Source organism: Myxine glutinosa, chromosome 1 (assembly GCF_964187855.1).
Source record: "Myxine glutinosa chromosome 1, kmMyxGlut1.1, whole genome shotgun sequence".
NCBI classification, from domain to species: Eukaryota; Metazoa; Chordata; class Myxini; order Myxiniformes; family Myxinidae; genus Myxine; species Myxine glutinosa.
This window is the reverse complement of record NC_136261.1, coordinates 382,905,175-382,931,662: the sequence shown is the minus strand read 5'-3', so window position 1 is coordinate 382,931,662 and position 26,488 is coordinate 382,905,175. Positions and strand designations below refer to the sequence as shown.

Here is a 26,488-nt window from a genome sequence, read left to right as displayed (position 1 = left end):
ACTTGAGGTGCTCCCAATGCAGTCGCCGTAAACGTCCTTCCAACACTCTCCTCTCCAAGTCCTGGCAACGAGTCCTCTGGTAGCAAGTCCTCTCTCATAAGTCCTCTCGATACAGTCCTCCTCGTTCTCTCTCGTGCTCTCTTGCAAGTCCTGCTCACCACTCCTCGTACGTCCTCTTCAAGGGCTTTGTGCCAAGGCTTTTATAGGCACGCCCCGCGAACCTTCTCGCACTTACCAGACGCGCCTTACCACGCCCTATCACGCCATGCCCTTAGAGCCCTGGGTTGGCTGGTGGCCCTTACCGTCATCGCCTCTGACGAGCTCCTTGACGCCGCCCCACCCCGACCCCGCGCTCCTCCCCCTTAGGCCTACCTCGTGTTACTCGACTAGCGAGCGAACAAAGGGCAGCAAATGCTGCTGGCAGCCAAAGCTTAACAAACGGAGTGGATCAGCCAAATGGGGCATGGGATCAATTACGCCCATCGAGGTGGAATTGGAGGGTGGACGCAAAATGAAAGGACCTAAACTCATGTCTTTACACAACGCAGATATTACTGGTGGAAATGGCCTATTCTTACACATACTATGACATAACTAATACTCTAAGGTGGCCTACGTGTTGCTCGTGGACTAACTATGGGGGGCAACCCTTTAACCTTTAATGATCAATATGTGCCAATCTCAAAACCGTAGCAATATTTTACAATGTATTGGTACTATTATAATGTCCACAATAACATTCAACTACCTGAAAATCCCAAATTTGTCAACCACCCTGGGTTTCTTATGACTACCAGGATTCGAGAAAAGCTATCTTATTGTCATCGATGTCGATGTCATAATGTCATCGATGTCGGCCATTTTGAATTTTGGTGTTGTACATGAAAAATTTTTACAACTCTGGAGGGCTCCTAGGCTATCATTAATTAATAGGCCCGAAAGGAGCCGCATGCCAAATATTGTGCTTTTATCCGCCCGGTAACAGTAATTTCACTGAGCCACCTGACTGCTTGCTGCAAGGAGAACCAACATCCTCACCAACTTTGCGAAAAGGAAGGTAGGTTGGCTGACAAAGGAGGTTGGAAAGGAAAATTAAGAATGGGAAACAACGGAAATGGGAATTTGAAAGAAAATGAAGCAAGTGGAGGACGAGGATGGAAAGATGGGCAAAGGAAAGGAGGTAACAATCAGAAAAGTAGATTTGTAGAATAAAGACAGAACAGACCACCCTTTCTTATATAGACAAGCACATGCAGAAGGCTGGAAAGATAATGAACATAGAGCAGCAACAAAGGCTGGAAAGGGTGGAAATGCGAATGGTTCGGAGGATGTGTGGAGTATCGTTAAGAGAGAGGAAGAGAAATGATGAATTGCGAAAGATTATGGGAATAGAGCCTGTGATGGATGCTGTGAAGAGAAACAGGTTGAGATGGTTTGGTCATGTGTTGAGGAAGGATGAAAGTGACTGGTTGAGAAGAGTGATGGAAATGAATGTAGAAGTAGAGGACGGGGAAGACCAAGAAAGACTTGGCTAAAGGTGGTGGAAGAAGAAATGTGGGCAAAGGGGTTAAACGAAGGGGAGATGTAGAAAATAGGGCAAAATGGAGAAGATCGTCATGGGGCCCGCAAGGGTAAGCCCCGCTCAAGCATTGAAAATGACCTTAAAATGCCTGTTGTTGTGTTGTATGCAGAAGGAAAGAGGGAATGAATAAGATAGAGTTGAGAAAAGGGAAAACCCTTTGGTTATTACCCCGTACGAGATGTGCAAAGTGGGGTGAAGCAATCTGTTCACTCTATCTGTCTACAGATGTCAGTCGATGATTGAGGAACTCCTTCATTTCAATGAAGTTATATATTTTGAACACTGTTGAACACAAACAGCTTTCTTGACACTTCCAAAACCCTCCAGTTTGGCAGTAGCAGTACTTGTACAAAATAGAACGCATTTTTTTCAATAGCTTGTACAAAATAGAACAAAATAGAACGTGGCCAGCTCTAGGAAGAGTCCTGGTTGTTCCAAACTTTTTCCATTTAAGAATTATGGAGGCCACTGTGCTCTTGGGAACCTTCGATGCAGCAGAATTTTTTTTCTAGGCTTCCCCAGATCTGTGCCTCAACACAATCCTGTCTCTGAGCTCTGCAGGCAGTTCCTTCGACCTCATGGCTTGGTTTTTGCTCTGATATGCATTGTCAGCTGTGAGACCTTATATAGACAGGTGTGTGCCTTTCCAAATCATGTCCAATCAATTGAATTTACCACAGGTGGACTCCAATCAAGGTGTAGAAACATCTCAAAGATGATCAAGAGAAATGGGGAGGCACCTGAGCTAAATTTCAAGTGTCATAGCAAAGGGTCTGAATACTTATGTCAATGTGATATTTCAGATCTTTCTTTTCAATAAATTTGCATAACTTTCTAAAATCCTGTTTTCTCTTTGTCATTATGGGGTATTGAGTGTAGATTGATGAGGGAAAAAATGAATTTAAACGATTTCAGCACAAGGCTGCAACATAAAACGTGAAAAAGGTGAAGGGGTCTGAATACTTTCTGAATGCACTGTATATATCTTAAATAAATATATAAATAGAGAGTGGCTTTACAGTTTAAACGGTAAGATTAGAATAAACTTTCTTTCCTTCAAGCTCCAGTGACTATTCCAGGTACACTCACATAAAGTGGAACATAAAAACATCAAAGGAACCAAGTTTGACATTTTTATGAATATCTTTTCATGAAGTGAAAACAATTCTACAAGGTGAGGATTCCAAAGATCTTCAAATGTTTAAAGCATGATTGGGGTAAAAACATCAGGATGTGCTGATATTGTGTTGTACACCAATGCAGTCTCACCTTTTTAGCAGATCCTTGTAACCCTGAAAAAGGAAGAAAACAAAGGATGAGATCAAGATATCTGAATGAATGAATATTTCTTTTCATTTATTAAATACAAGATAGTTAACAGAACACGATACCCCATGCAGTGTTGAATTATATACTTCAATTTGTAATAAAATAATGATTTCAATGATCGCCAAAAAGAATCTGGATGTTTAACGTAACTGAAACAGTCTTATAAATTACCCTTTTTAAATTCATATATTCATAAATATTTCATATTCATGAATTATAAATTTATTAAATACAAGATAGTTAACAGAACACGATACCCCATGCAGTGTTCAACAATTATATACTTCAATTTGTAATAAATAATGATTTCAATGATCGGCAAAAAAAATCTGGACGTTTAACTTAACTGAAACAGTCTTATAAACAAGCGTAACGCCTAGGTCCCCCGTCGGTGAAGTGATGTGAGTTGACAAAGTGGAAGATGCAAGGCGGCCATCTTGGATTTTGACATGGAGACCCAATTTTCAATAGCGTTCTCCCTTATGCATAGATACACCCACACACCAGATTAGAAGTTAGTAGTTCGTTTATTTTTCAAGATATTTCGCTCACAAGGTTCAGACACATACATGGCGGCGGCCATCTTGGATTTTGAGGTTCAGACATATATATGGTGGCGGCCATCTTGTATTTTGACATGGCGACCCAATTTTCAATAGCGTTCTTCCTTATGCCTGGATGCACCCACACACCAGATTAGAAGTTGGTACTTCGCTTATTTTTCAAGATATTCCGCTCACAAGGTTCAGACATACATGGCGGTGGCCATTTTGGATTTTGACGTGGCGACCCCATTTTCAATAGGGTTCTTCCTTATGCCTAGATACACCCACACACCAGATTAGAAGTTGGTACTTCGCTTATTTTTCAAGATATTCTGCTCACAAGGTTCAGACATATATGGCGGTGGCCATCTTGAATTTTGACGTGGGTTGCACCCACATACCAAATTAGAATTCGGTCCTTCGCTTACACACGCACGCATGCATGGACAAACGCATGGACGGAGGGGAAAACCATAGTCCCCTTCGCTCCACGGTGCGATGGGGGACAACTACCCTTTTGCATTGCAATAATACGATGCCGAGTTACAGTTTAGGAGATGGAGGCTTTATTGATCACCATAGAACACAGCATTAATTAGCATCGTACATTTCCAGATGGTGGCTTCTTCTTCACCAGATACTGCACCTTCTCACATGCCATTCCCTCTCATGCTATACATCGATACATATTGTTATGTCGGTGGGGTAGTGATGACTTTAGACCAGGTAGATTTGTATAGGTAGCATGCTCGAATTGTCATGTAGAAACCACCATGTAATAAGGACTTGTTAGCCCGGATGTTGGACCAAGTTGTGTATTTGTCCCTATTACGAGGAATGGGGCATGTCAACTAGTTGTTGGGATTATGTTAACCACTATCTTGTTCGTCAAACCTCTGTGATTTATCCTTTGTCTCTTATAGCACTGCATTAGACACATAGCACAGGAAATGCCCATTAACTACACTAAATAATAACAGTAAAACCAACCGGAAGCCAGTTCTGAGCACCGCCGATGGGACGCAGCCGGCTACATCACCACGAAGGTCAGGCAGGCCAAGAGCCATGCCCAGAAAGACGGGTTGGGCGGGAGTTTACCAACAGGAAGACCGGGGTAAGAAGGAACTCGCTGATTGGTGAAGAAAAGGAGGAGCAAGAAGCAGCTCGCTGGGTGGTGAAGAGAAGGACGAGTAGGAAGCATCACGCTGATTGGCAAGGCACGACAGGCGACGTCATAAGGCGGACTGCGTGCTGATTGGTGGAGAGCTGAGACTGTGGTATTGGACTGCGCTGATTGGAGGAGAAGCACAGATGATGTCAGAGTGGGACGTGAAAATAACTCTCGAACCGGCATTTTCTCTCTTGCCTTTTGCTCTTCTTCTTGCTCTTGGTACTCTTGTCTTCCCTGCCTTTTGTTCTCCTGAGTCTCGTGTGCCTGTTCGCGTTCTGGGTGACGGTGGATGGCTGTGCGCTGACGATTCTCCTCCCCCGTCTTGACGTTCTGGGTCCAAACGGTTGTGTACCGGCATCGTCTCCTTGTTCCCCTCTTCGTCTGGTGTCTGGGATTGAGAGCTGCAGTTGACGGGAGAGGCGGCGCGTGGACGAGCGGACTGAGGCCTTCTTCATGTGAGGAACACTGCCGGGTCTGTACTGCACACACGGGGCCTGGACGATTCCTGACGAGACCCCAGGAGCTGATCAAAGCTAAGTTCCACGATAAACCACACGTTTTTATTTTATCCAGATCACCTTTCCCTTCGTTTGTATTCAAGTCTGGTGTGGGGGACGTCCCGTTTAGGAATTTAGTTTACCGTCGCGTTTTCTTCTTATCGGCATTTCGTTAAATAAAACATGTTTATTTTTGTACCTTTAAAATCCGGCTTAGTAGAGTTATTTTCTGCAGATTCGGGAACTGCCGGCAGACCACAGGTAAGCTCTTCAGTTTCCCCTTCGCCCTTTTTTTTTTTTGTATGTAAGATCGAGGCTCGTGAAAGAGCTAACATTAATTACACAAAGTCAAACCAACACATAAAACATATAATAAGGGGAGTGGTAGACAAGATGGGGAGAGAGGAGGAAGGACACAAACACAACATTAGAGAGCAGGGACATCGAGAGATCTGTGGGAGGGAAAGAGCTTGGGGGGAGGTGGGAGAGGTATAAAACATATGGACACTGCAAGGACTTCCAGGAAAGAAGTTGGAATTTCAAAAAAGTGGATCTGGGGTGAATTAGCGGGGGTAGAAAAGATCAAGGTTTTGGATGGTGGAAGATAAGAGATGGTGGTGAACAGCTGTTTTAAAGACCTGGAAGGAGGAATGGGGTTGAAGGGAGTGGGGTAGTTTGTTCCAGAGGCGGGAGAAAAGAGGAATGAAAGAGTGAAGGTGAGCAGAGAGCCTACATTTTGGCAGTTTAACCATAAGAGGGTTGCTGGCAGATCTTGTGCAACCTGTAGGAATATTTGGGTGACAGAGCACAGAGAGAGCTGGGGGAGCAAGACCGGAGAGGAATCGGTAGAAGACAGAAAGACCACCAACCTGCCTGCGGTGAGTGAGTGAAAGGCCCTCGGAGTTAGTTTCATCATGGGATATTCCAATGATTCTGAAAGCTTTGGTTTCAACAGCGTGAAGCCGAGCTAGGTGTGAGGCAGGAGCACCGGCCCAGAGGGGAGAACAGTATTCCATTGAGCTGCGGATGAAAGCCTTGTATGTGGTGAGGATCTCAGGTGTGCCAAGGAAGGACTTCACACGACGGAGGATGCCCAGTCGGCGACTGACTTTGGAGGCCAGCTTGGAAATGTGGTTTTCCCAGGAAAGATCATGGCAGATAGTGAGACCCAAAAGCTTGACGACAGAACTTCTTGTTGAGGATTGTTGAGAAAGTAGATGGGAGGGTTGTCCAGTCGGTCTTTTCGGAGATACATAGTAAGAGTGTGAGATTTGTCAGGATTGAAAGACATGTTCCACTTGTTTGACCAGTCTGTGATTTTGTCCAGGTCTGCAGAGAGTGAGGAGGCTGCAGACTGCCAATCTGAGGGATGAGGAATTGAGCGGCAGAGAGTGGAGTCATCAGCAAAGAGATAGAGAGGATTTTCCAAAGAGTCGGAGAGATCATTGATGAAGACCAGAAAAAGCACAGGGCCCAGAACACTGCCTTGGGGAACTCCAGCCTGAACAGGAAGGGGAAATGAGAGAAATCCATTCAGGGCCACACGTTAACTACGACAAGAGAGGAAGTCCGCAAGCCATGAGTGGAGATTTCCATGGATACCATAGGAGGGGAGTTTGGTGAGCAAAGCTGGGTGCCAGACCGTATCGAAGGCATGTGACATGTCAAGGGAGACAGCTCTGATTTCCTGTTTGGCATTGAGGACCTCCATCCATTGTTGAGACAGCAGAAGCAGCATGTCCAGAGGAGAATGACCTGGTCTGAATCCAAATTGATGATAGGAGACCAAGCCATTGGAGAAGAGGAAGGATTTGATATCCGAAGCAATGATGGATTCCATGACTTTGCTGATAATTGGGAGTAGGCTGATTGGTCTATAGTTGCAATGATCTGTTTTTGCACCTTTTTGTGTGAAGTGGTAATGTTTGCCGATTTCCAAGATTCTGGCAGATGACCTTGAGCAAATGAGAGGGTGAAAAGAACAGTGAGAGGGAGAGATAGAGCGACAGAGCAGGATTTTAGGACCCGTGGGCTGATGCCGTCTGGTCCAGTTGCAGAATCAGAGTCGAGGTTTGACAAAAACTTCTCCACCTTGTCAGGAGAGAAGGAAACCGGGCGAAGCGAGCCGCGATTCGGGCTGTTATCAGGAACTAACCCGATTGGAGCGGATGTGATCGTGCCACGCTTACCCAATGGAGAAATCACTGAGACGATCGAATTAAGAGGAAAACAGGAAGAACAGGTAATTTATTTACAATTGTATGGGAAGGAAGAGAAGTACACACTTTGTACAAAGAAGAGGAAGGAGAAGCAGAATGTACAGGGAAGAGGAAGAAGCAGATACACAGGGCAGCCTTATACAGTCTTATACTTATCACTGGACACGGGCCAATTCGCACTCAGACTCACTCTCAGACTCACTCACACGGGGTTGGAGATGGTCGGGTTGAGGGTCCACCGATGGCGTCCACAGCTCGCTCCAGTCCCCGACTTGTACCATGAAGCAGATGGTGAGGTAGACGGCGGACGGCAGGCAAGTTCACCCCGTGTCGGTGGCGCGGATCGGACAATTATATATGGGGAGAGAATCAGTAAGCTGGCGATTACACTGCGTATGTAATAGTTGTACCGGCGCCTTTATACGCGCTCCCGGTATCGCTAGGGTACAATGCGCCACTTCCCCAATGATGTCACCAAAGCGCCTTCCCATAAAGGTCCTTCTGCACGAATGCCAAACGTGACAATCCTCTCACACGAGTCCTTCAATACTGGCGCCTTCCACCAAAGTCCTCTGATGCGCTCAAGTCCTTCTGTAATGAGCGCTGCTGCGTAAGTCCTTCGCCAGTCCTTCGTAATCGCATTAGTCCTTCAGAGGGTTTTGCGCTCGCGGTTATATAGTGCCGCTTTGGCCAGCCCTCTCGAACCTCTAGCCACACCCTTACCATGCCCCTTAGCCATGCCCACTCGAGCCCTGGTTGGTTGATGGGGTCTTACCCGCTCCGCCCTTGATGTCTGCTTGACGTGGCCACACCCTCACCCTTGTGCTCCGCCCCTTGTCCAGGCCTTACCTCGTGGCATTTGGCTGGTTTGAGTGAGCAACTGGCAGCTAACGCTGCCAGCCTAATGCGTAAAAAACTGCGAGGGGCAATGGGGTACAGACTGGATAGTGCTCAATGGAGTCGGTTGGAGGGAGGGCTGCAAACTGAACGTGGCCTACTCTTATTTGGTTTACACAACGCAATGAAACTATTGGAAATGGCCTTATCTCACATAGACTAAGAAATAACTCACGTTCTAAGGTGACCTACGTGTTGCATGTGGCCTAACTATGGGGTGCAACCTTTAACCTTTAATGATGTTACCTGTGTGGGTTCTCAAAACCGCAACAATATGTTTGTGATGAACCACACCTGTAGAAAAGAAACGGCCTCCAGCTCCTGGAGTGCTGTGTCCATTGTGGATTTTCCCTGACGAAGAAACTCCATCTGCTGCTCCAGTTTCTCTCTCTGCTTCCCAAGAAGAGAAAGCTTCTCCATTTTCCTCTTGTTGATTTCAATCTTCATCAGATCCACAGATTCATTCACAAATTGGCACACCAACCTTCGCTTCCCCTCCAACCTGTCCTCAGCATCTTTGCCTAATTTCTGGGAGGAATCATCATTTGTATTATTCAAGAATCAAGAATAAATTTTAGGATTAAATGTAGAAACTAACAAAAGATATAATGGATTACAGCGAGATAAGATTAGATCACTGGTACCAGGAGTGGGTTGTGAAGGTAAAATAAAGTGGGCACTCTTATCTACAAAGCTTATGGAATACAATGGGAGATTTCCACCTCCAACAAGTCAAAATGAACACTTAAGGATTTCAATATATTTATTTTGAAAATAGATGCACATTATGTAAAAAACATAGATGCCCTCCCCAATGCCCCCCCCCCCCCACCTCCTCCTTCTCCTCCCCCTCCCCCCCCCCCCCCCATCCCTTCCACCTCCACCTCCCCAAGTATCTGCAGGATGCACACGGTCCATCAACAAGCCCATTCTGGTGAAAGTGTCTAAATCCAGAACTACTGTTCACCTCCACTCATTTATATTCCTCTCTTGTCCCACCTTTGGAACTGCCTTCTGCACTCTCTTCAATCTCATTCTTTCCACCCAATCTTCAAGTCAGCAGTTCACCACCATCTCAGGTCATCCCCCATTCAAAGCCATGATATTTTTTCCAACTGTTAAACCACCCCACACCTCCCAAAAATTTGCTTATGTATCCATCTTGTTCACCCTTTGCTATACATGTACCGTAGGATCTCGCTATTCGCAGGGGATATACACAGTGCATTCAGAAAGTATTCAGACCCCTTCACTTTTTTCACATTTTGTTATGTTGCAGCCTTCTGCTGAAATCGTTTAAATTCATTTTTTCCCTCATCAATCTACACTCAATACCCCATAATGACAAAGAGAAAATGGGATTTTAGAAAGTTTTGCAAATTTATTAAAAAGAAAAAACTGAAATATCACATTGACAGTGTTCAGACTCTTTGCTATGACACCAGAAATTTAGCTCAGATGCCTCCCATTTCTCTTGATCATCCTTGAGATGTTTCTACACCTTGATTGGAGTCCACCTGTGGTAAATTCAATTGATTGGACATGATTTGGAAAGGCACACACCTGTCTATATGAGGTCTCACAGCAGACAATGCATATCAGTGCAAAAACCAAGCCATGAGGTCGAAGGAACTGCCTGCAGAGCTCACAGACAGGATTGTGTCGAGGCACAGATCTGGGGAAGCCTACAAAAATTTTTTTGCTGCATTGAAGGTTCCCAAGAGCACAGTGGCCTCCATAATTCTTAAATGGAAGAAGTTTGGAACAACCAGGACTCTTCCTAGAGCTGGCCGCCCGGCCAAACTAAGCAACGGGGGAGAAGGGCCTTGGTAAGAGAAGTGATCAAGAACCCGATGATCACTCTGGCTGAGCTCAAGAGATCCTGTGTGGAGATGGGAGAAACCTCCAGAAGGACAACCATCACTGCAACACTCCACCGATCTGGGCTTTATGGCAGAGTGGCCAGACGGAAGCCAAACAGTTCAATATTGGTTTCATCAGACCACAGAATGTTGTTTCTCACAGTCCGAGAGTCCTTCAGGTGCTTTTTTTGCAAAATCCAAGCGGGCTTTCATGTGTCTTTCACTGAGGAGAGGCTTCCGTCTGGCCACTCTGCCATAAAGCCCAGATCGGTGGAGTGTTGCAGTGATGGTTGTCCTTCTGGAGGTTTCTCCCATCTCCACACAGGATCTCTGGAGCTCAGCCAGAGTGACCATCGGCTTCTTGGTCACTTCTCTTACCAAGGCCCTTCTCCCCCGTTGCTTAGTTTGGCCGGGCGGCCAGCTCTAGGAAGCGTCCTGGTTGTTCCAAACTTCTTCCATTTAAGAATGATGGAGGCCACTGTGCTCTTGGGAACCTTCAATGCAGCAGAAAATTATTTGTAGGCTTCCCCAGATCTGTGCCTCGACACAATCCTGTCTGTGAGCTGTGCAGGCAGTTCCTTCGACCTCATGGCTTGGTTTTTGCACTGATATGCATTGTCTGCTGTGAGACCTCATATAGACAGGTGTGTGCCTTTCCAAATCATGTCCAATCAATTGAATTTACCACAGGTGGACTCCAATCAAGGTGTAGAAACATCTCAACGATGATCAAGAGAAATGGGAGGCACCTGAGCTCAATTTAAAGTGTCATAGCAAAGGGTCTGAATACTTGTGGCAATGTGATATTTCAGTTTTTTCTTTTTAATAAATTTGCAAAACTTTCTAAAATCCTGTTTTCTCTGTCATTGTGGGGTATTGAGTGTAGATTGATGAGGGAAAAAATGAATTTAAACGATTTCAGCATAAGGCTGGCTGCACCATAACAAAATGTGAAAAAGGGAAGGGGTCTGAATACTTTCTGAATGCACTGTACATACTATGGTCAGGTTATTTGTTTGTTTATTTATACAATTAATTAACTTATTAAATGCTGCTTGCTTCATTTGTTTGCAGAGTTAGTTCATTCACTTCTAAAATTTTTGGTGTTGTACATCCCATCACAAGAGAACCATTACTTATTGGAAGAGAAACATAACGGCATGTGTGAGCACCTTCCTCGCACCTATGAGCACCTCCCCATTTAAATGGGGAAGGGGTGGAGGCACAACACATTTCCAAGAACTTCCATTCCTTGATGATCCCCACCTCAGTTTGCTCTTCCTCTTCTTGAACCTGCTGTAGTCGGGATGCAACACTCTGCATTGACTCTGATACATGAGGATACTTTGCAGCCAAAACACCCTAAACAGAGTAAAGAAACAACAGAAGTGAAAAATCATGAACGTGAGGGGAGAGGGTTACAGTCGTGGCCAAAATGTTGGCACCCTTGCAATTCTTTCAAATAATGCACCATTTCTTCCAGAAAATTGAAATTAAATTTTTTTTTGGTATCCACATTTGTGTTTCTTTGGTTTGTAGTGGTACAAAACAAAAAAAAAGCTGAAAAAAATTATTAAATCTTAGCTTATTCCACACAGAAATCCTGTGGTCTTCAGGATTTCTGTATGGAGTGCAATGTTCAACCAGTGTCAGAAAGCAGGGTCTCCGTCGAAGAGAATGGGTCTTGCAGCAGGACAATTATCCCAAATAAACTTCAAAAAGAACCCAGGAATGGTTCAAGACAAAACGCTGGACTGTTCTGAAGTGGCCAGCAATGAGTCCAGAATCGAAATCCCATTGAACACCCGTGGAGAGATCTGAAAACAGCAGTTGGGAAAAGGCACCTTTCAAATCTGGGATAACTGGAGCAGTTTGTACAAGAAGAATGGGCCACACTGCCAGTAGATGGCTCGATGGTGCAGGAAGCTCATTCCTGGCTATCGGAAGCGCTTGACTGCAGTTATTTTGTCCAAAGGCTGTGCTACCAAATATTAAGTCGAGGGTGTCAATAATTTTGTCAATGCCATTTCTTTTTATTTTCTGATTTAAAAGGACGAACCGGGTGCCTCACCACACGTCGTTTCAGAGGGGAATGCATCTTTGACAATGTCTGCTTTCTCAGGGAGTGAGGGATGGTGGGAATGGTGGGTGGGGGATGGTGGTGGTGATGGTGGATTGGGGATAATGGGGAGAAGTGGGGGAATGGTGGAGGGGGGATGAGGTGGATGGTGATGGGTGGAGGTGGGGATGGACAAAATTGGGTGGTCAGGGACTTTTGGGTTCTCATGGTATTTTGGGTTTTTGAGGGTATTTTGGGTCTTCAGGGTATTTAAGGGTCATCGGGGTCTTTATGGGTCTTTTTGGTATTTTGGGTCTTTCTGTATTTGGGTCTTTAGTGCCTTTATGGGTCTTTTGGGTATTCAGGGCCATTTGGGTCTTCAGGGTATTTTGCATTCTCTGGGCCTTTAAGGGTATTTTGGGTCTTTGTGGTGTTTTGGGTGTTTGGGGTCTATGGAGTCTTTTGAGTCTTAAGGGTCTTTTGGTTCATCTGGGTCCTTAAGGGTGTTTGGGATATTTTGGTACTTCGGGGTATTTAAGGGTATTCATGGTATTCAGGGTATTTTGGGGCTTCAAGGGTCTTTTGGGTCTGTTCTGTATTTGTATTTTGTGTCTTCAGGCTCTTTAAGGGTCTTCAGTATAATTAAGGGTATTTTGGGTCTTCAGGGTCTTTTGGGTCTTCGGGGCCATTTGGATCTTCAGGGTCTTTTGGATCTTTTGAGCCTTTGAGGGTATTTTGGGTCTTTGGGGTGTTTTGAGTATTTGGGGTGTTTTGGGCATTTTGTGTTTTCAGGGTGTTTTGGGGCTTCATGGTGTTTTGGGTCTTCATGGTGTTTTGGGTCTTCATGGTGTTTTGGGTCTTCATGGTGTTTTGGGTCTTCATGGTGTTTTGGGTCTTCATGGTGTTTTGGGTCTTCATGGTGTTTTGGGTCTTCATGGTGTTTTGGATCTTCATGGTGTTTTGGGTCTTCATGGTGTTTTGGGTCTTCATGGTGTTTTGGGTCTTCATGGTGTTTTGGGTCTTTAGGGTCTTCATGGTGTTTTGGGTCTTTAGGGTCTTCGTGGTGTTTTGGGTCTTTAGGGTCTTCATGGTGTTTTGGGTCTTTAGGGTCTTCATGGTGTTTTGGGTCTTCATGGTGTTTTGGGTCTTCATGGTGTTTTGGGTCTTTAGGGTCTTCATAGTGTTTTGGGTCTTTAGGGTCTTCGTGGTGTTTTGGGTCTTTAGGGTCTTCATGGTGTTTTGGGTCTTTAGGGCCTTCATGGTGTTTTGGGTCTTTAGGGTCTTCATGGTGTTTTGGGTCTTTAGGATCTTCATGATGTTTTGGGTCTTCATTGTGTTTTGGGTGTTTTGGGGCCATTTGGGTCTTCAGAGTTTTTTTTGGATCCTCTGGGCCTTTAAGGGTATTTTGGGTCTTCAGGGTCTTTGGAGTATTTTGGGTCATAAGGGTCTTTTGGTTCCTCTGGGTCTTGAAGGGTGTTTGGGGTATTTTGCTTCTTGGGAGTATTTAATTGTCTTTTGGGTCTTTAAGGGTGTTTTGGGTCTTCGGAGTCTTTTCGGTCTTCGGAGTCTTTTGGGTCTTCGGAGTCTTTTGGGTCTTCGGAGTCTTTTGGGTCTTCGGAGTCTTTTGGGTCTTCGGAGTCTTTTGGGTTTTCAGGGTGTTTTGAGTCTTCAGGGTGTTTTGGGTTTTCATGGCCTTTAAGGGTATTTTGGGTCTTTTGGGTCTCAAGATTCTTTTGGTTCCTCTGAGTCTTTAAGGATCTTTGGGGTATTTTGGGTCTTCGGGGTCTTTCAGATCTTTTGTGTGTTTTGGATCTTCGGGGTATTTTGGGTATTCAGGGTCTTTAGGGTCTTCGTGGTATTTTGGGTCTTTGGAGTCTTTAATGGTATTTTGAGTGTTCAGGGGTCTTGGTGGTCTTAAGGGTCTTGGGGGACTTAAAGGGTCGTCAAAGGTCTGAGGGGTCTCAGCAATCTAAACTCTAACGGGTCAAAAGGTATATTCCAACAGTATGTAATTAAGAGTTCACGGACTGTGTATTGGGTGTTAACACCATATACAAACATACAACAATAAACATACAAACATTACCACATACATTTGCTCTATTATAAAATATATATATTAAGTTCTGAATCAAAAACAAAGGTTCTGTAATATTAACAGTGAAATAAAGAATTGTGGAGACCAAATAGTTTTGTCAATTTCAACTTATTTTTCGAGAAAATTGTGAGTTATTTGAAAGTACAAGGGTGCCAATATTTTTGGCCATAACTATGTGTGTGTGGGTTTCGGGGTGAGGGGTCTAACTGCTTCTGCTATATTAAAACACTTTTTTACATTTATGAAATTCTGTGTTGATTAATCTTTCGTGAGCCTTCATTTGTGTTCAAGTTCGAAGATCAAGTATCTCAGGGCAGTGAACATTCTTCCTTATTCCAAAACGAACTTCTTTTGGTGGGATTTCAACCCTTATCATGTTGATGTAAAATTACCATTTCATGTAAAATTACCTTTGAACCCTTTGTGAAATTACCTTTTACTTTTCACCTTTTTATCAATTGTTCACCTGAAAAAGCTTATTCATTCCCCTTCACGGTTTCTACAGGTGAATGATCAACAACAGCATATGGTAAATAATTCAGAGAAGACACTCATTCCCAGAAATTTCACATTTGTGAGGAATATTTTGCTCCCATGACGTATCAAGGTTATCAGAAATGGGAAATTTCCCATCGGAAAGTATAAAAAAAAAGTTCAGACCGATACACAAGCATCCTCCATGAATAAAAAATTATATGGATACAATACAAACAATAACCTTTTTTTCCCCCACTGATTTACTCACCTTTAGTTCAGCATGAGCAATCTCCACACCAACAACGTTGTGGTTCGAATGTTTTCCACACGTGCACGTGACGCCCATCAAGATCCCATCATCCTTACAGTAGAGTAGGATTGGCTTTCCGTACTCGATGAATCCTTGTTCCTCAATCTTCACTCCTGGATCCACCAGTTTGTGCCCTTTCTGTTGATGAGGCTTCAGGTGTTGCTCACAGCAGAGGATCTCACAAGGTACACACCTCTTGGCTGCCTCTCGATAACAAAGCTCACAGTGACTGTCATTGCACCCTGATTTCGAATAACCATGTTCTGCATGTCGGACGTCAACCCCCAACCTAAACTTTCTCTTTTTCAACTTCATCTTTTCCACCAAGTTGGCAATGATCACATTCTCCTTCATTTTTGGTTTTTGTAGAAAAACCTCACGACAATTTGGACAAACGCAACATTTGTCTTCTTTCCTGCTCTCCCAGGATGTCTCTAAACACACACGACAAAACGAGTGGCCGCATGGCAAAGCGATGGGCTCCTTGTAGAGGTTAAAGCACACTGGGCATGTGAGTATCTCTAAACTATCTACAATATAAAAAGAAGAAGAAGAAGACGTCATATCCTTGGGTTCAGAGAAGAGTACGAAGCAGAATTTAATTGAAACCTGCAAATGGAGATTGAGAATTAGAAACAACGTAAAGTAACGAAAGAACAAGTATATTAACAAAAATAACAATTTGCTTCTTATGGCTCTTTATTATTAGCACTCCGAGAAAATGAAACTACAAACTGGATGAGAAGCCAATCAGAAGGTGCACTCGATCATATCAAATACAGGTAACAGAACAGAGTGCCAGGTTTCTCATGACAATGTACAGTCACGTGAAAAAGTAAGTACACCCCATGTAAAGTTTTGACTTTTTCAACATATTTCAACATACAGCTATTTGATCTTCATTTCAACAATATTGATCGATAAAGGTGATATAATAAAACAAATATCATGAAACATTTACATTTTGTAGTCCATGGTATAATTTAAATAAACAGAAATGCAAATTTCGCAGGTGGAAAAAGTAAGTACACCCTTGGCTCTAATAGGTGGTATTGCCCCCTTTGGTAGAAACAACCTCAAGTAGGCATTTCTTATAACTGTCTACCAGTCTCTGACATCGACTGGGAGAAATTTTTGCCCACTCCTCCATGCAGAATTATTTCAGCGAAGGGATGTTTGAGGGGTTTCTTGCATGCACAGCTCGTTTCAAATCCCCCCACAACATCTCGATGGGATTTAGATCCAGGCTTTGTCTTGACCATTCCAGAACCCTCCATTTCTTTCTTTTCAGCCATTCCTTGGTGGATTTACTGGTATGTTTAGGGTCATTGTCATGTTGCAAGGTCCACCTTCGGTTGAGCTTCAACTTTTCGACAGATGGCCTCACATTATCCTCAAGCACTCTCTGGTACAATGAAGAATTCATAGTGGATTATATGATGGGGAGCTGCCCAGGCCCTGATGCAGCAAAGCTGCCCCAAACCATAATATTTCCACCACCATGCTTTACAGTTGGTATCAGGTTCTTGTGGTCAAATGCTGTCTTTGGTTTTGCCAAACATGTCTTCTGGTAATGTGGCCAAATAGCTCTACCTTTGACTCATCTGTCCAGAGCACATTTTTCCAGAAGTGCTGGTCTTTGCCTTGGTGTTCATTCGCAAACATGAGTCTTGCCCTGATGTTCTTTCTGGACAGCAAAGGTTTCCTCCTGGCACACCTCCCATGTCGATCAAATTTGTGCAGCCTCTTTCTAATGGTAGACACGTGCACTTTGACATCAACAGTGGCAAGAGCTACCTGTAGGTCCCGTGATGACATACTGGGGATCGTAGAGACTTCTTTCAGCATCTTGCGGTCTGCTCTCGGGCTGAACTTGCTGGGGCGGCCTGGCCTGAACATGTTGGCAGTTGTTTGGAATCTTCTCCACTTGTAGATGATCTTCCGGACAGTCAAATGATTGATTTCAAATTGTGTGGAGATCTTTTAAAATCCCTTCCCAGACTCGTAGGCATCTATAACCTTCTTTTTGAAGGCCTCAGAGAGCTCTTTTGATCTAGGCATGGTGATGCCAAACACTTCAACAACAAAGAGCAAACCAAACTAAATGTCTGAGATTTAAATAAGACAGGTTCCTCCAGGATCCTCTCTAACGATGTTCTAATCATTTGCACCTGAGCTGGTGCACCTGATTCTAATATTAGGTATTTGAAGTAGTGATAAATGTAGGGGTGTACTTACTTTTTCCACATGCAAAATTTACATTTATGTTTATTTAAATTATACAATGGACTACAAAATGTAAATCTTTCATGATATTTGTTATATTGTATCACCTTTATCTGTCAATATTGTTGAAATGAAGATCAAATAGCTGTATGTTGAAATATGTTGAAAAAGTCAAAACTTTACATGGGGTGTACTTACTTTTTCACGTGACTGTATTTGTGTAGACAAACACAGAAACAGAGATTACATTGTGATTTCACGAATGCAACACCTGATCCATGACTGAATGAGAGGAGGTTGAGAAAAACGAAGCTCCAAAGGTACGTACACCTGGTATAATCACATTGGTACAATGGACATTTAAACCCGACATGCAGTGAGAGTGATGATTGAATGTGTGAGTTTTCTTGTCATGCTTGTGTGATTGCCTTGGTCCTCGGAATAAATGCATAAATGGATGACAGAAGGCAACAAGTTATTAGATGAGAAGAATACAACAGTACATCTGAAAATGATCTCACAGACGAGGTGACATTTGTGTGCATCGGTGCTGTGTAGACCAGAGAGAGCGCTATGAACCTTTGGTCCCTCTGTGGGAGCAGCGTGGCTGTACAGGGTACTCAAGAACAGGACAGGACATGTGTGTACGTTAAAGGGATTAAAGGAAGGATGATGTAATTGAAAAGGTTTGAGGATCATCGATATCGACAGGATGTGCTCCTTGCCATGGTGGATTATCAACACGAGCAATGGTACCCGCCCTATGGGCGGGGCTTCAATTGGGAGCCCCAAATGAAAAGGCAAAATATCAGAAATTGAAGGCTTGTTTGTTACAACAGTTTTTACCACTTTGCTTTGAAGAACGGGAATGAAGGGGGAGGAGCGTGTTAATATGTCTGGTTGAAGGCTTTGGGTGGTGAGGGGGCTTGAAGCCAGATTTTAATCTTACAGCCACCATGTTGGTGCTCGCCGTCACTGCGATGCGAAGGGAAAGACGCCTCAGAGCTGTCACATTCACAATTGCTATGTCGTATGTACTCCTGATACATGTTTCCTTCATTGTAAAAACTACCAAGTCAACAGTTAAAAAGATTTTGAGCCGATCGGTGTTACGGCCTTGGCAAGATCGATGGAGACAGCGATATGTTCCCTTATACACCGCCCAAATAGCAATGTGGAATTCTCTCATGTAGAGAATAAAACCAGACCCACATCATTTGAAATTTGGCTGAGGTCAATATTTACTTTTAATGATGTTCATATCCGAATCAAAAAGAAGATAATTGGTTTTGGGTCGACCTTTCCACATATCTTGTGGGATTGTGAGTTGGAGAGACAACCGTGATGGCGGGGAGGGGGTTGGCATTCTCTCAAGCAGGGATTCAACCCATGTCCTTGTAAAAGGTCTTTGTTCGAGGTCATTATTTTTAACTGTGCATTTTCATTTGTCAGGTTGCGATCGGTGCAGCCTTGTGCGGTACCCGAGAAAATAACGTCATGCGAAAGTCAAAACCTGCAAATGCTGGAGACCAAAGCTGAAATTGGAAAAACAATGTAGTCTATTTTACTCCAGGGGATCCCAGGATTACCCACCCAAAATAGTTGGGATCGGTTCAGCCGTTTTTGCGGTACCTGGGAACGGACGGACGGACGGACAGACGGACATTTGTTGAATTATAGCAAGATGAAACACTTGCTTTTAACGGGAAGAGAGAATTGCAAAACAGAGGAATTGTGGGTAACAGTTGAATTGCTGGGAGTAAATAAATATGGATGAAGATTATTGTCAAATTGAGTGATGAAGATCAGGGTTCAGTGAGAAATGCATGCATTTGTTGTCTGCACAAGATGGAGGCTCATGGAAGAGTGAGGTGATAAAGGGTAAATGGACAATATACAGACAGTGGGACAACATTTGGACAAAAACAAAGGGAATGAACAAACAAAAAAGTGGAAGAAAGGAGGTGAGGAAACCCAGTAACCTGCAATAATAGGTTTCGTTTGAGGAGGGTCTCTGTGGGTTTGGGGGGAGAGAAGATTGAAGCCGGGGTTGGGGTTGACATCATGCTTTTAGTTTCAGTGAAAAGGTGTTGTTTGTAGATCGTTGAAAAGCAGGTTCTTTATGCTGTTACGGTCAATCACCAGACCATCCCTGTTGCCCGGTTTGAATCACACGAGTCGTGTCAAAACGACTGTGACGGACACACATTTCAAAGACGCTCTGTCGGATCCACATATCTGCATTACCGTGCAGGGGGAGGTCTCCAAATCGAGTGAGCATCACGATGACAGGCAATCACGTGACAGACCTTAACAGGGCCGAGCGAGCCTTAGTCACGTGATGCAATCCTATCGAGCATAAATCTTCCTTTCTCAGCATTTTTTGAACCACTGGATGGAACTGTCAGAAGAAACAGAATCAACCATAGACCAAGTCATTTTATACATGCACGGAAAATGCAAGGGGTGAGGTGGGAATGTCGGTGAGGGGTACAGATGGGTTTGAGGCAGAGCATGTATGTGCAGGGAGTATTTACAAAACAATACAAAAGTTGCCCGTGCCCTTGAACCCTCGTTGGTTTAACCACAAACTTAATAATTCCCAACAAGTATTTTTACAGAGAGAGAATCGACTAGACCAAAACATGGAACCTTCCTCGGCGACGTTTCTGTAGTTCTATTCCACTGGACTTTGCAGCTCTCACTCGTCTGATCTGTCTCCAGAGTGCAGGCCACACAGCGCGAGTCGGATCACATGCGAGTCATCGGCAGAACCAGCAAGAAGAAGGTTCCCATTGAAGATGGACCAGCAAGAGGATTCCAATCAACTGACAAACAGCAAGTGGAAGATTCCAATCGACCAACAACCAGCAAGAGGAGGATTCCAATCGACCGCCGACCAGCAAGAGGAGGATTCTAAATCAAATGACAACCAGCAAGAGGAGGATTCCAATCAAGCTACGACCAGCAAGAGGAGGATTCCAATCAACCGACAACCAGCAAGAGGAGGACTCCAATCAACCGACAACCAGCAAGAGGAGGACTCCAATCGACCGATGAATAGCAAGAGGGGGATTCCAATCAACCGACGACCAGCAAGAGGGGGATTCCAATCGACCGACGAACAGCAAGAGGATTCCAATCGACCGACGAACAGCAAGAGGATTCCAATCAACCGACGAACAGCAAGAGGAGGATTCCAATCAACCAGCAAACAAGAAAACGTCATGCGGAGCACGATAATTGCAAAATACGCCCCCCACCCCCAAGAAAAAAAAATTCCATTGATACAGCAAATTGTCCATTTCATCAAGATTAAAATTGACAATCTTGATCAAAGCTCGGGCCAACAGGAAGAAAAGTGACGATTTTTCAGATGAAAAATGATGATTTTGTAAGGTTGACCTTGAGTTGACCTTTGACCTTTTGCCCTCAAAAATAGTTAGTTTCCCTATTTTGTGACTCAATGTGCAAATGCTGTTCAAGTTTCAAGTCAGTCGGATGAAGATTGAGGATTTTAAAAACTTGGCCTATGTTGACCTTTTGGCCTATGTTGACCTCAAAAATAGTTGGTGTTTGAATTCAGTGACCAGATATGCAAGTCCTCTTCAAATTTCAAGTCAACTGTATGAAAATTGAGGATTTTTGAAATTTGGCCTATGTTGACTTTTTGGCCTATGTTGACCTCAAGAATACTTGGTGGTTGAATTCAGTGACCAGACATGCAAGTCCTCTTCAAATTTCAAGTCAATTGGATGAAAATTCAGGATTTTAGAAATTCGGCAAAGTTGGTGACCTTTGGCCTATGTTGACCTTTTGACCTTTTGACCCCAAAATCAATAGGCTTCTCAATGGGGACGACCTATACAACTTGGTGAAGTTTTGTGGCGATTGGTTTAGAATTGTCACCTGTAGGCCGGTGACAAACAAACAGACAAACAGACAAACAGAGACAGAAACACAAATGCAACTGACCAATATACTTGAAAAATCTTCGATTTTGCAAGGAACAAATACGATGAGTTTTCACACTTGATGGGCCTTTGCATGTCCTTCCTCGCGTGCTAATTGGCTCCTCGTCGCGTCCAGCAGCTGCTGGCTGTTTCTCACGGCGTCTGGATCTTTCTCGCTGTGTTTGTATCCTGCGAGTGAGAATCGCTTCGCCGCGGAGAAACCGGATTGCACATCGATGTATCATCACCAGTAAATAATTCAAAGCACATTGACAGATTAACGAAGGTAAGGTATGGGAGCACCTGCCAGAGCAGCGCGTCACCACGTCCACTTTCTGCTGCCCGTACTCCAGCGGACTCAGTCTGTCCACCCCCCAGGTAGATGCCTGGCCCATCCCCAACTCCGTGAGATGCCAATCAACCTGCTGCAACCATGAGGCACATGGTTGGCCCATTGGCATCCTCCACTCACATGGATCCATCGCCGAGAGAGGTTGGTGAGCAGAATCAGCTTCAGGAAAATAAGTGACATGTTCATACAGCCACAGCTGACGCTCACGGACTATACAGGTGACAAATTTCATCTGGGTTTCTCTCAGGAAATGTTTGACAAAAAAATCTGATCAGCAATAGCCAAGGATTCTCCAAAGAGATCTCGTACCGAATGCGTTAAGTCTTTGTCTCAGATCCTTGGTCAGAGTCCAAATCTCACATCCGTAGAGCAAAACTGGAAGCAGGAAGGACTTAAAGACTCTGACTTTTGTCCTCCTGTACTGGCAGCAGCACAACTCATGATCCAGTGAATGCATGACTCCACAGGCTCAACCCAGACATCCACCGACCTCTGGCTCACAACATACGGAGAGATTAATATCACTACCAAAGTAAGCAAATCTCTTTGACCTCAACATCACCACCACAAGCAGGTACAGACAAGAGAGCAACGACAAGGTGTCGTCGAAATCCTGGAATCGAGTTTTAACCCAGGAGACCTGTCATCCCAGCGGCTCACTCATTCAGCACCTGGAGGTCAGGTCAGATCGGTGACTTGCTGCATGTACCATGTAAACCATGAACGAAGGGAACGATGAAAAGATTAATGTGGGACAAATGAGAGATTTATGGCGCTTTTCCACCGTGGTACCGTACCGTACCGTTCTGTGCAATGGAAAAGTGCCATAACATACACTTTCCCATCCATTCTGATTCCGCACATGTACATGGTTCACCCCTACTCTACGTGTGGGGAAACTTAGACTCATTCACCTGCCATGCACATACTTAACAGTTATGAAATACAGATGCAATTTAAGCAGAATTAAGAACTGACATTTTGATCGTTTCAAAAACAACAAAAATGCATTTCTTTGCCTCCCCATAAAACCCCCACCACAACCACAACATGCACCCATGGCAACCCTAACCCCTCACCACGCCCCCAACTCCACACCGCGCCCCCAACTCCACACGGCGTCCCCAACTCGACACCGCGTTCCCAACTCCACACCGCGTCCCCAACTCCACACCGCGTCCCCAACTCCACACCGCGTCCCCAACTCCACACCGCGTCCCCAACTCCACACCGCGTCCGCAACTCCACACCGCGTCCGCAACTCCACACCGCGTCCCCAACTCCACACCGCGTCCCCAACTCCACACCGCGTCCCCAACTCCACACCGCGTCCCCAACTCCACACCGCGTCCCCAACTCCACGCCGCGTCCCCAACTCCACGCCGCGTCCCCAACTCCACGCCGCGTCCCCAACTCCACGCCGCGTCCCCAACTCCACGCCGCGTCCCCAACTCCACGCCGCGTCCCCAACTCCACGCCGCGTCCACAACTCCACGCCGCGTCCCCAACTCCACGCCGCGTCCCCAACTCCACGCCGCGCCCCCAACTCCACGCCGCGCCCCAACTCCACGCCGCGCCCCAAACTCCACGCCGCGCCCCCAACTCCACGCTGCGCCCCCAACTCCACGCCGCGCCCCCAACTCCACGCCGCGCCCCCAACTCCACGCCGCGCCCCCAACTCCACGCCGCGCCCCCAACTCCACGCCGCGCCCCCAACTCCACGCCGCGTCCCCAACTCCACGCCGCGCCCCCAACTCCACGCCACGCCCCCAACTCCACGCCACGCCCCCAACTCCACGCCGTGCCCCCAACTCCACGCCGCGCCCCCAACTCCACGCCGCGCCCCAAACTCCACGCCGCGCCCCCAACTCCACGCCGCGCCCCCAACTCCACGCCGCGCCCCCAACTCCACGCCGCGCCCCCAACTCCACGCCGCACCCCCAACTCCACGCCGTGACCCCAACTCCACGCCGCGCCCCCAACTCCACGCCGCGCCCCCAACTCCACGCCGCGTCCCCAACTCCACGCCGCGCCCCCAACTCCACACCGCGCCCCCAACTCCACACCGCGCCCCCAACTCCACACCGCGCCCCCAACTCCACACCGCGCCCCCAACTCCACACCGCGCCCCCAACTCCACACCGCACCCCCAACTCCACACCGCGTCCCCAACTCCACACCGCGTCCCCAACTCCACACCGCATCCCCAACTCCACACCGCGTCCCCAACTCCACACCGCATCCCCAACTCCACACCGCGTCCCCAACTCCACACCGCGTCCCCAACTCCACACCGCACCCCCAACGCCACACCGCGCCCCCAATGCCACACCACACCCCCAACTCCACACCGCGCCCCCAACTCCACAACGCGCCCCCAACTCCACACCACTAACTCCACACTGCACCGCCAACACCACTGAAGCCACATCCACACCACAACATGAACTCACCTCACCACCCACAGATTCACCCCACAAACCCAAACAAACCCCATCAACAATATGAAACACATTCGACAACTAGAACAGCACTTGGTGGGGCGCAAACCTCCACCATGTTGAACGGGTAAAACGAATTACCCAAATGTACCCAAATGTAAGTCACACTACGTAAAGGAAGTTTATTTTATGCAGTAAAACGTTATGGTGTGCTTCTTCACGTCCAAGAAAACGAATGCAAACAGAATTGTACAAATTTTACCGGCCCGATCGGTGGCAGCCATTTTAGGCCAGGGGGACATAACTCGGTATACATCTGCACGATTAATGAATCCGTGCTGAAGCGACCAAGGTGGCGATAAGTTTACCCACATAGGTTGATCCTAGACATTAACGAAGTATAAATATTTGATCAAAGTTACACCCGACTTTCTTATTATTTGTATCAGAATGATGTGGAATATTTACCCAAATTAAAATTCTCAAAAATGACGATTTACCCAAATTTACCGAACCCTAGCCCTAACCCTAACAACAACTATAATCTGGTGCAGAAAAAAATGCACAATGCCCTATGGGGCATACACATTGCCCATTGCCCACCTATGGGCCAACCATCCTTTACGTAGTACGACTTACATTTGGGTACATTGTGCTTTCATTTGGGTACATTTGGGAAATTCGTCGGACATTTGGGTACATTGTGCTTTCATTTGGGTAAATTCACTTACATTTGGGTACATTTGGATAATTCGTCGGACCGTGTTGAACAGTTTACACTTTGTATCCACTGATAGGGCGGATCTGGATTCGGACATGAAAAAGTCGAATCGGATTGTTCTTGTCACTTGCTCAACTCATCCAACTCGTTTTATCTTCATCCGTCCATAACTTTTTGAGATATCGTGCTGACAGACAGAGACATGAAAACAAAACCTCCGTCCCCTAATAAGGTGGTGAAAGTAATAACACCACAAACACAAACACAAACACACCACACCACACCACACACACCACACACACCACACCACACCACACACACCAACCAACTAACTAACTGACTAACTGACATTTCCAATCACATAAGTTCGTGTTTGCCCTTGGCCGGTGCTGCACCAGAGCAACACTTTCTGGTTATATGTAACCCAACCAGGGAGCACGTGACCAACACAACTACCAGCTGTACATTGGTTACTCGCCCATGGAGCACGTGACCAACACAACTACCAGCTGTACATTGGTTACTCGCCCAGGGAGCAGGTGAACAACACAACTACCAGCTGTCCATTGGTTACTCGCACAGAGAGCACGTGACCAACACAACTACCAGCTGTACATTGGTTACTTGCCCAGGGAGCACGTGACCAACACAACTACCAGCTGTACATTGGTTACTCGCCCAGGGAGCACGTGACCAACACAACTACCAGCTGTACATTGGTTACTTGACCAGGAAGTACATGACCAACAACTACCAGCTGTACATTGGTTACTTGCCCAGGGAGCACGTGACCAACACAACTACCAGCTGTACATTGGTTACTCGCACAGGGAGCACGTGATCAACACAACTTCCAGCTGTACATTGGTTACTCGCTTAGTGAGCACGTGACCAACACAACTAGGTACCAGCTGTGCATTGCCATTGGTTACCTGCCCTCACCCCACCAGCTGATCCGCTTTGTAATAGTTTAACAAGTGAAGGTTATGAGATTGTAATGGAGTTCTTAATAAGTATATTGTGAGACGGTGGAAAGTTCTGGATTATACGGGAATTATGTTTTGTGGAATACAATATTTCATTCCTTCCTCTATCCATGTTCACATTGTAATGTTATCATGAATGAATAACTGGATCCTCATACCACATGTTATCTTCACATTAAACATTCATCTTTTGGGTTCTTCTTCTTCTTCATTAACAACCACAATTGACCAACGCACTCAGTCAGTGGTTCCTCTTCCTCCCTAAAACTGCCGTCATCCTGCTGAACCACACGCGTCTTCCCGATCGCACTCACTACACTCTACACACTCCTTCATTCCCAGAGTGAAACAATCACGATCTTTGCACAACATTTATAATTGCATTAATAACTTCATAATTCCTTAACCCGGGTGCGAGAACGGACACGTTACCTCCCCTGCTGATGGAGTTTGAGAAATGTATACACTTCCGCCAAGTGAAGTCATAGGGAGGAGCTTCGTCCCGTGACGTCATGAACAACGTGATGACGCAGTCTCGCAGAACGGTTAAATCTCAGCACGTCACGTGGTTATTTTACATCAGAAAGATTTTCAACTTGTTTTTCACCTTAAGTTTATTTTCTTGTGAAAGAACCGAATGAGGGAACATTCCGCGGGGTTTAAACCCTTTCATGTGATGATAACGTTTATTTTAAACCCGTTTTCTCTGTTCGTCCCGCTTCATAAACAAACTCGTTCTCATCTTTAACTTTATCCCAAGTCC

The 26,488-nt window shown here is 45.5% G+C and overlaps 1 protein-coding gene across 2 annotated transcripts in view; it reads right to left on the bottom strand.

Moving 5' to 3' along the window:
* The window catches only part of LOC137415995 (E3 ubiquitin-protein ligase TRIM11-like), a 53,297-nt gene extending 27,094 nt beyond the window's left edge, over positions 1-26,203 (bottom strand). Inside the window, exons 1-5 of one of the 2 annotated variants that reach the window (XM_068101529.2) lie at positions 26,158-26,203; positions 15,005-15,655; positions 11,369-11,464; positions 8,535-8,768; positions 2,852-2,874 (exon numbers count right to left, since the gene is read on the bottom strand). In XM_068101529.2, coding sequence (XP_067957630.2) covers positions 2,852-2,874; positions 8,535-8,768; positions 11,369-11,464; positions 15,005-15,610 — 959 coding nt within the window. In that variant the 5' untranslated portion in view covers positions 15,611-15,655; positions 26,158-26,203. Of the gene's footprint in view, positions 1-2,851; positions 2,875-8,534; positions 8,769-11,368; positions 11,465-15,004; positions 15,656-19,519; positions 19,695-26,157 lie in introns of those variants that run through there. The other variant, XM_068101523.2, reaches the window with a different exon arrangement.
* Positions 26,204-26,488: the final 285 nt, after the last annotated feature.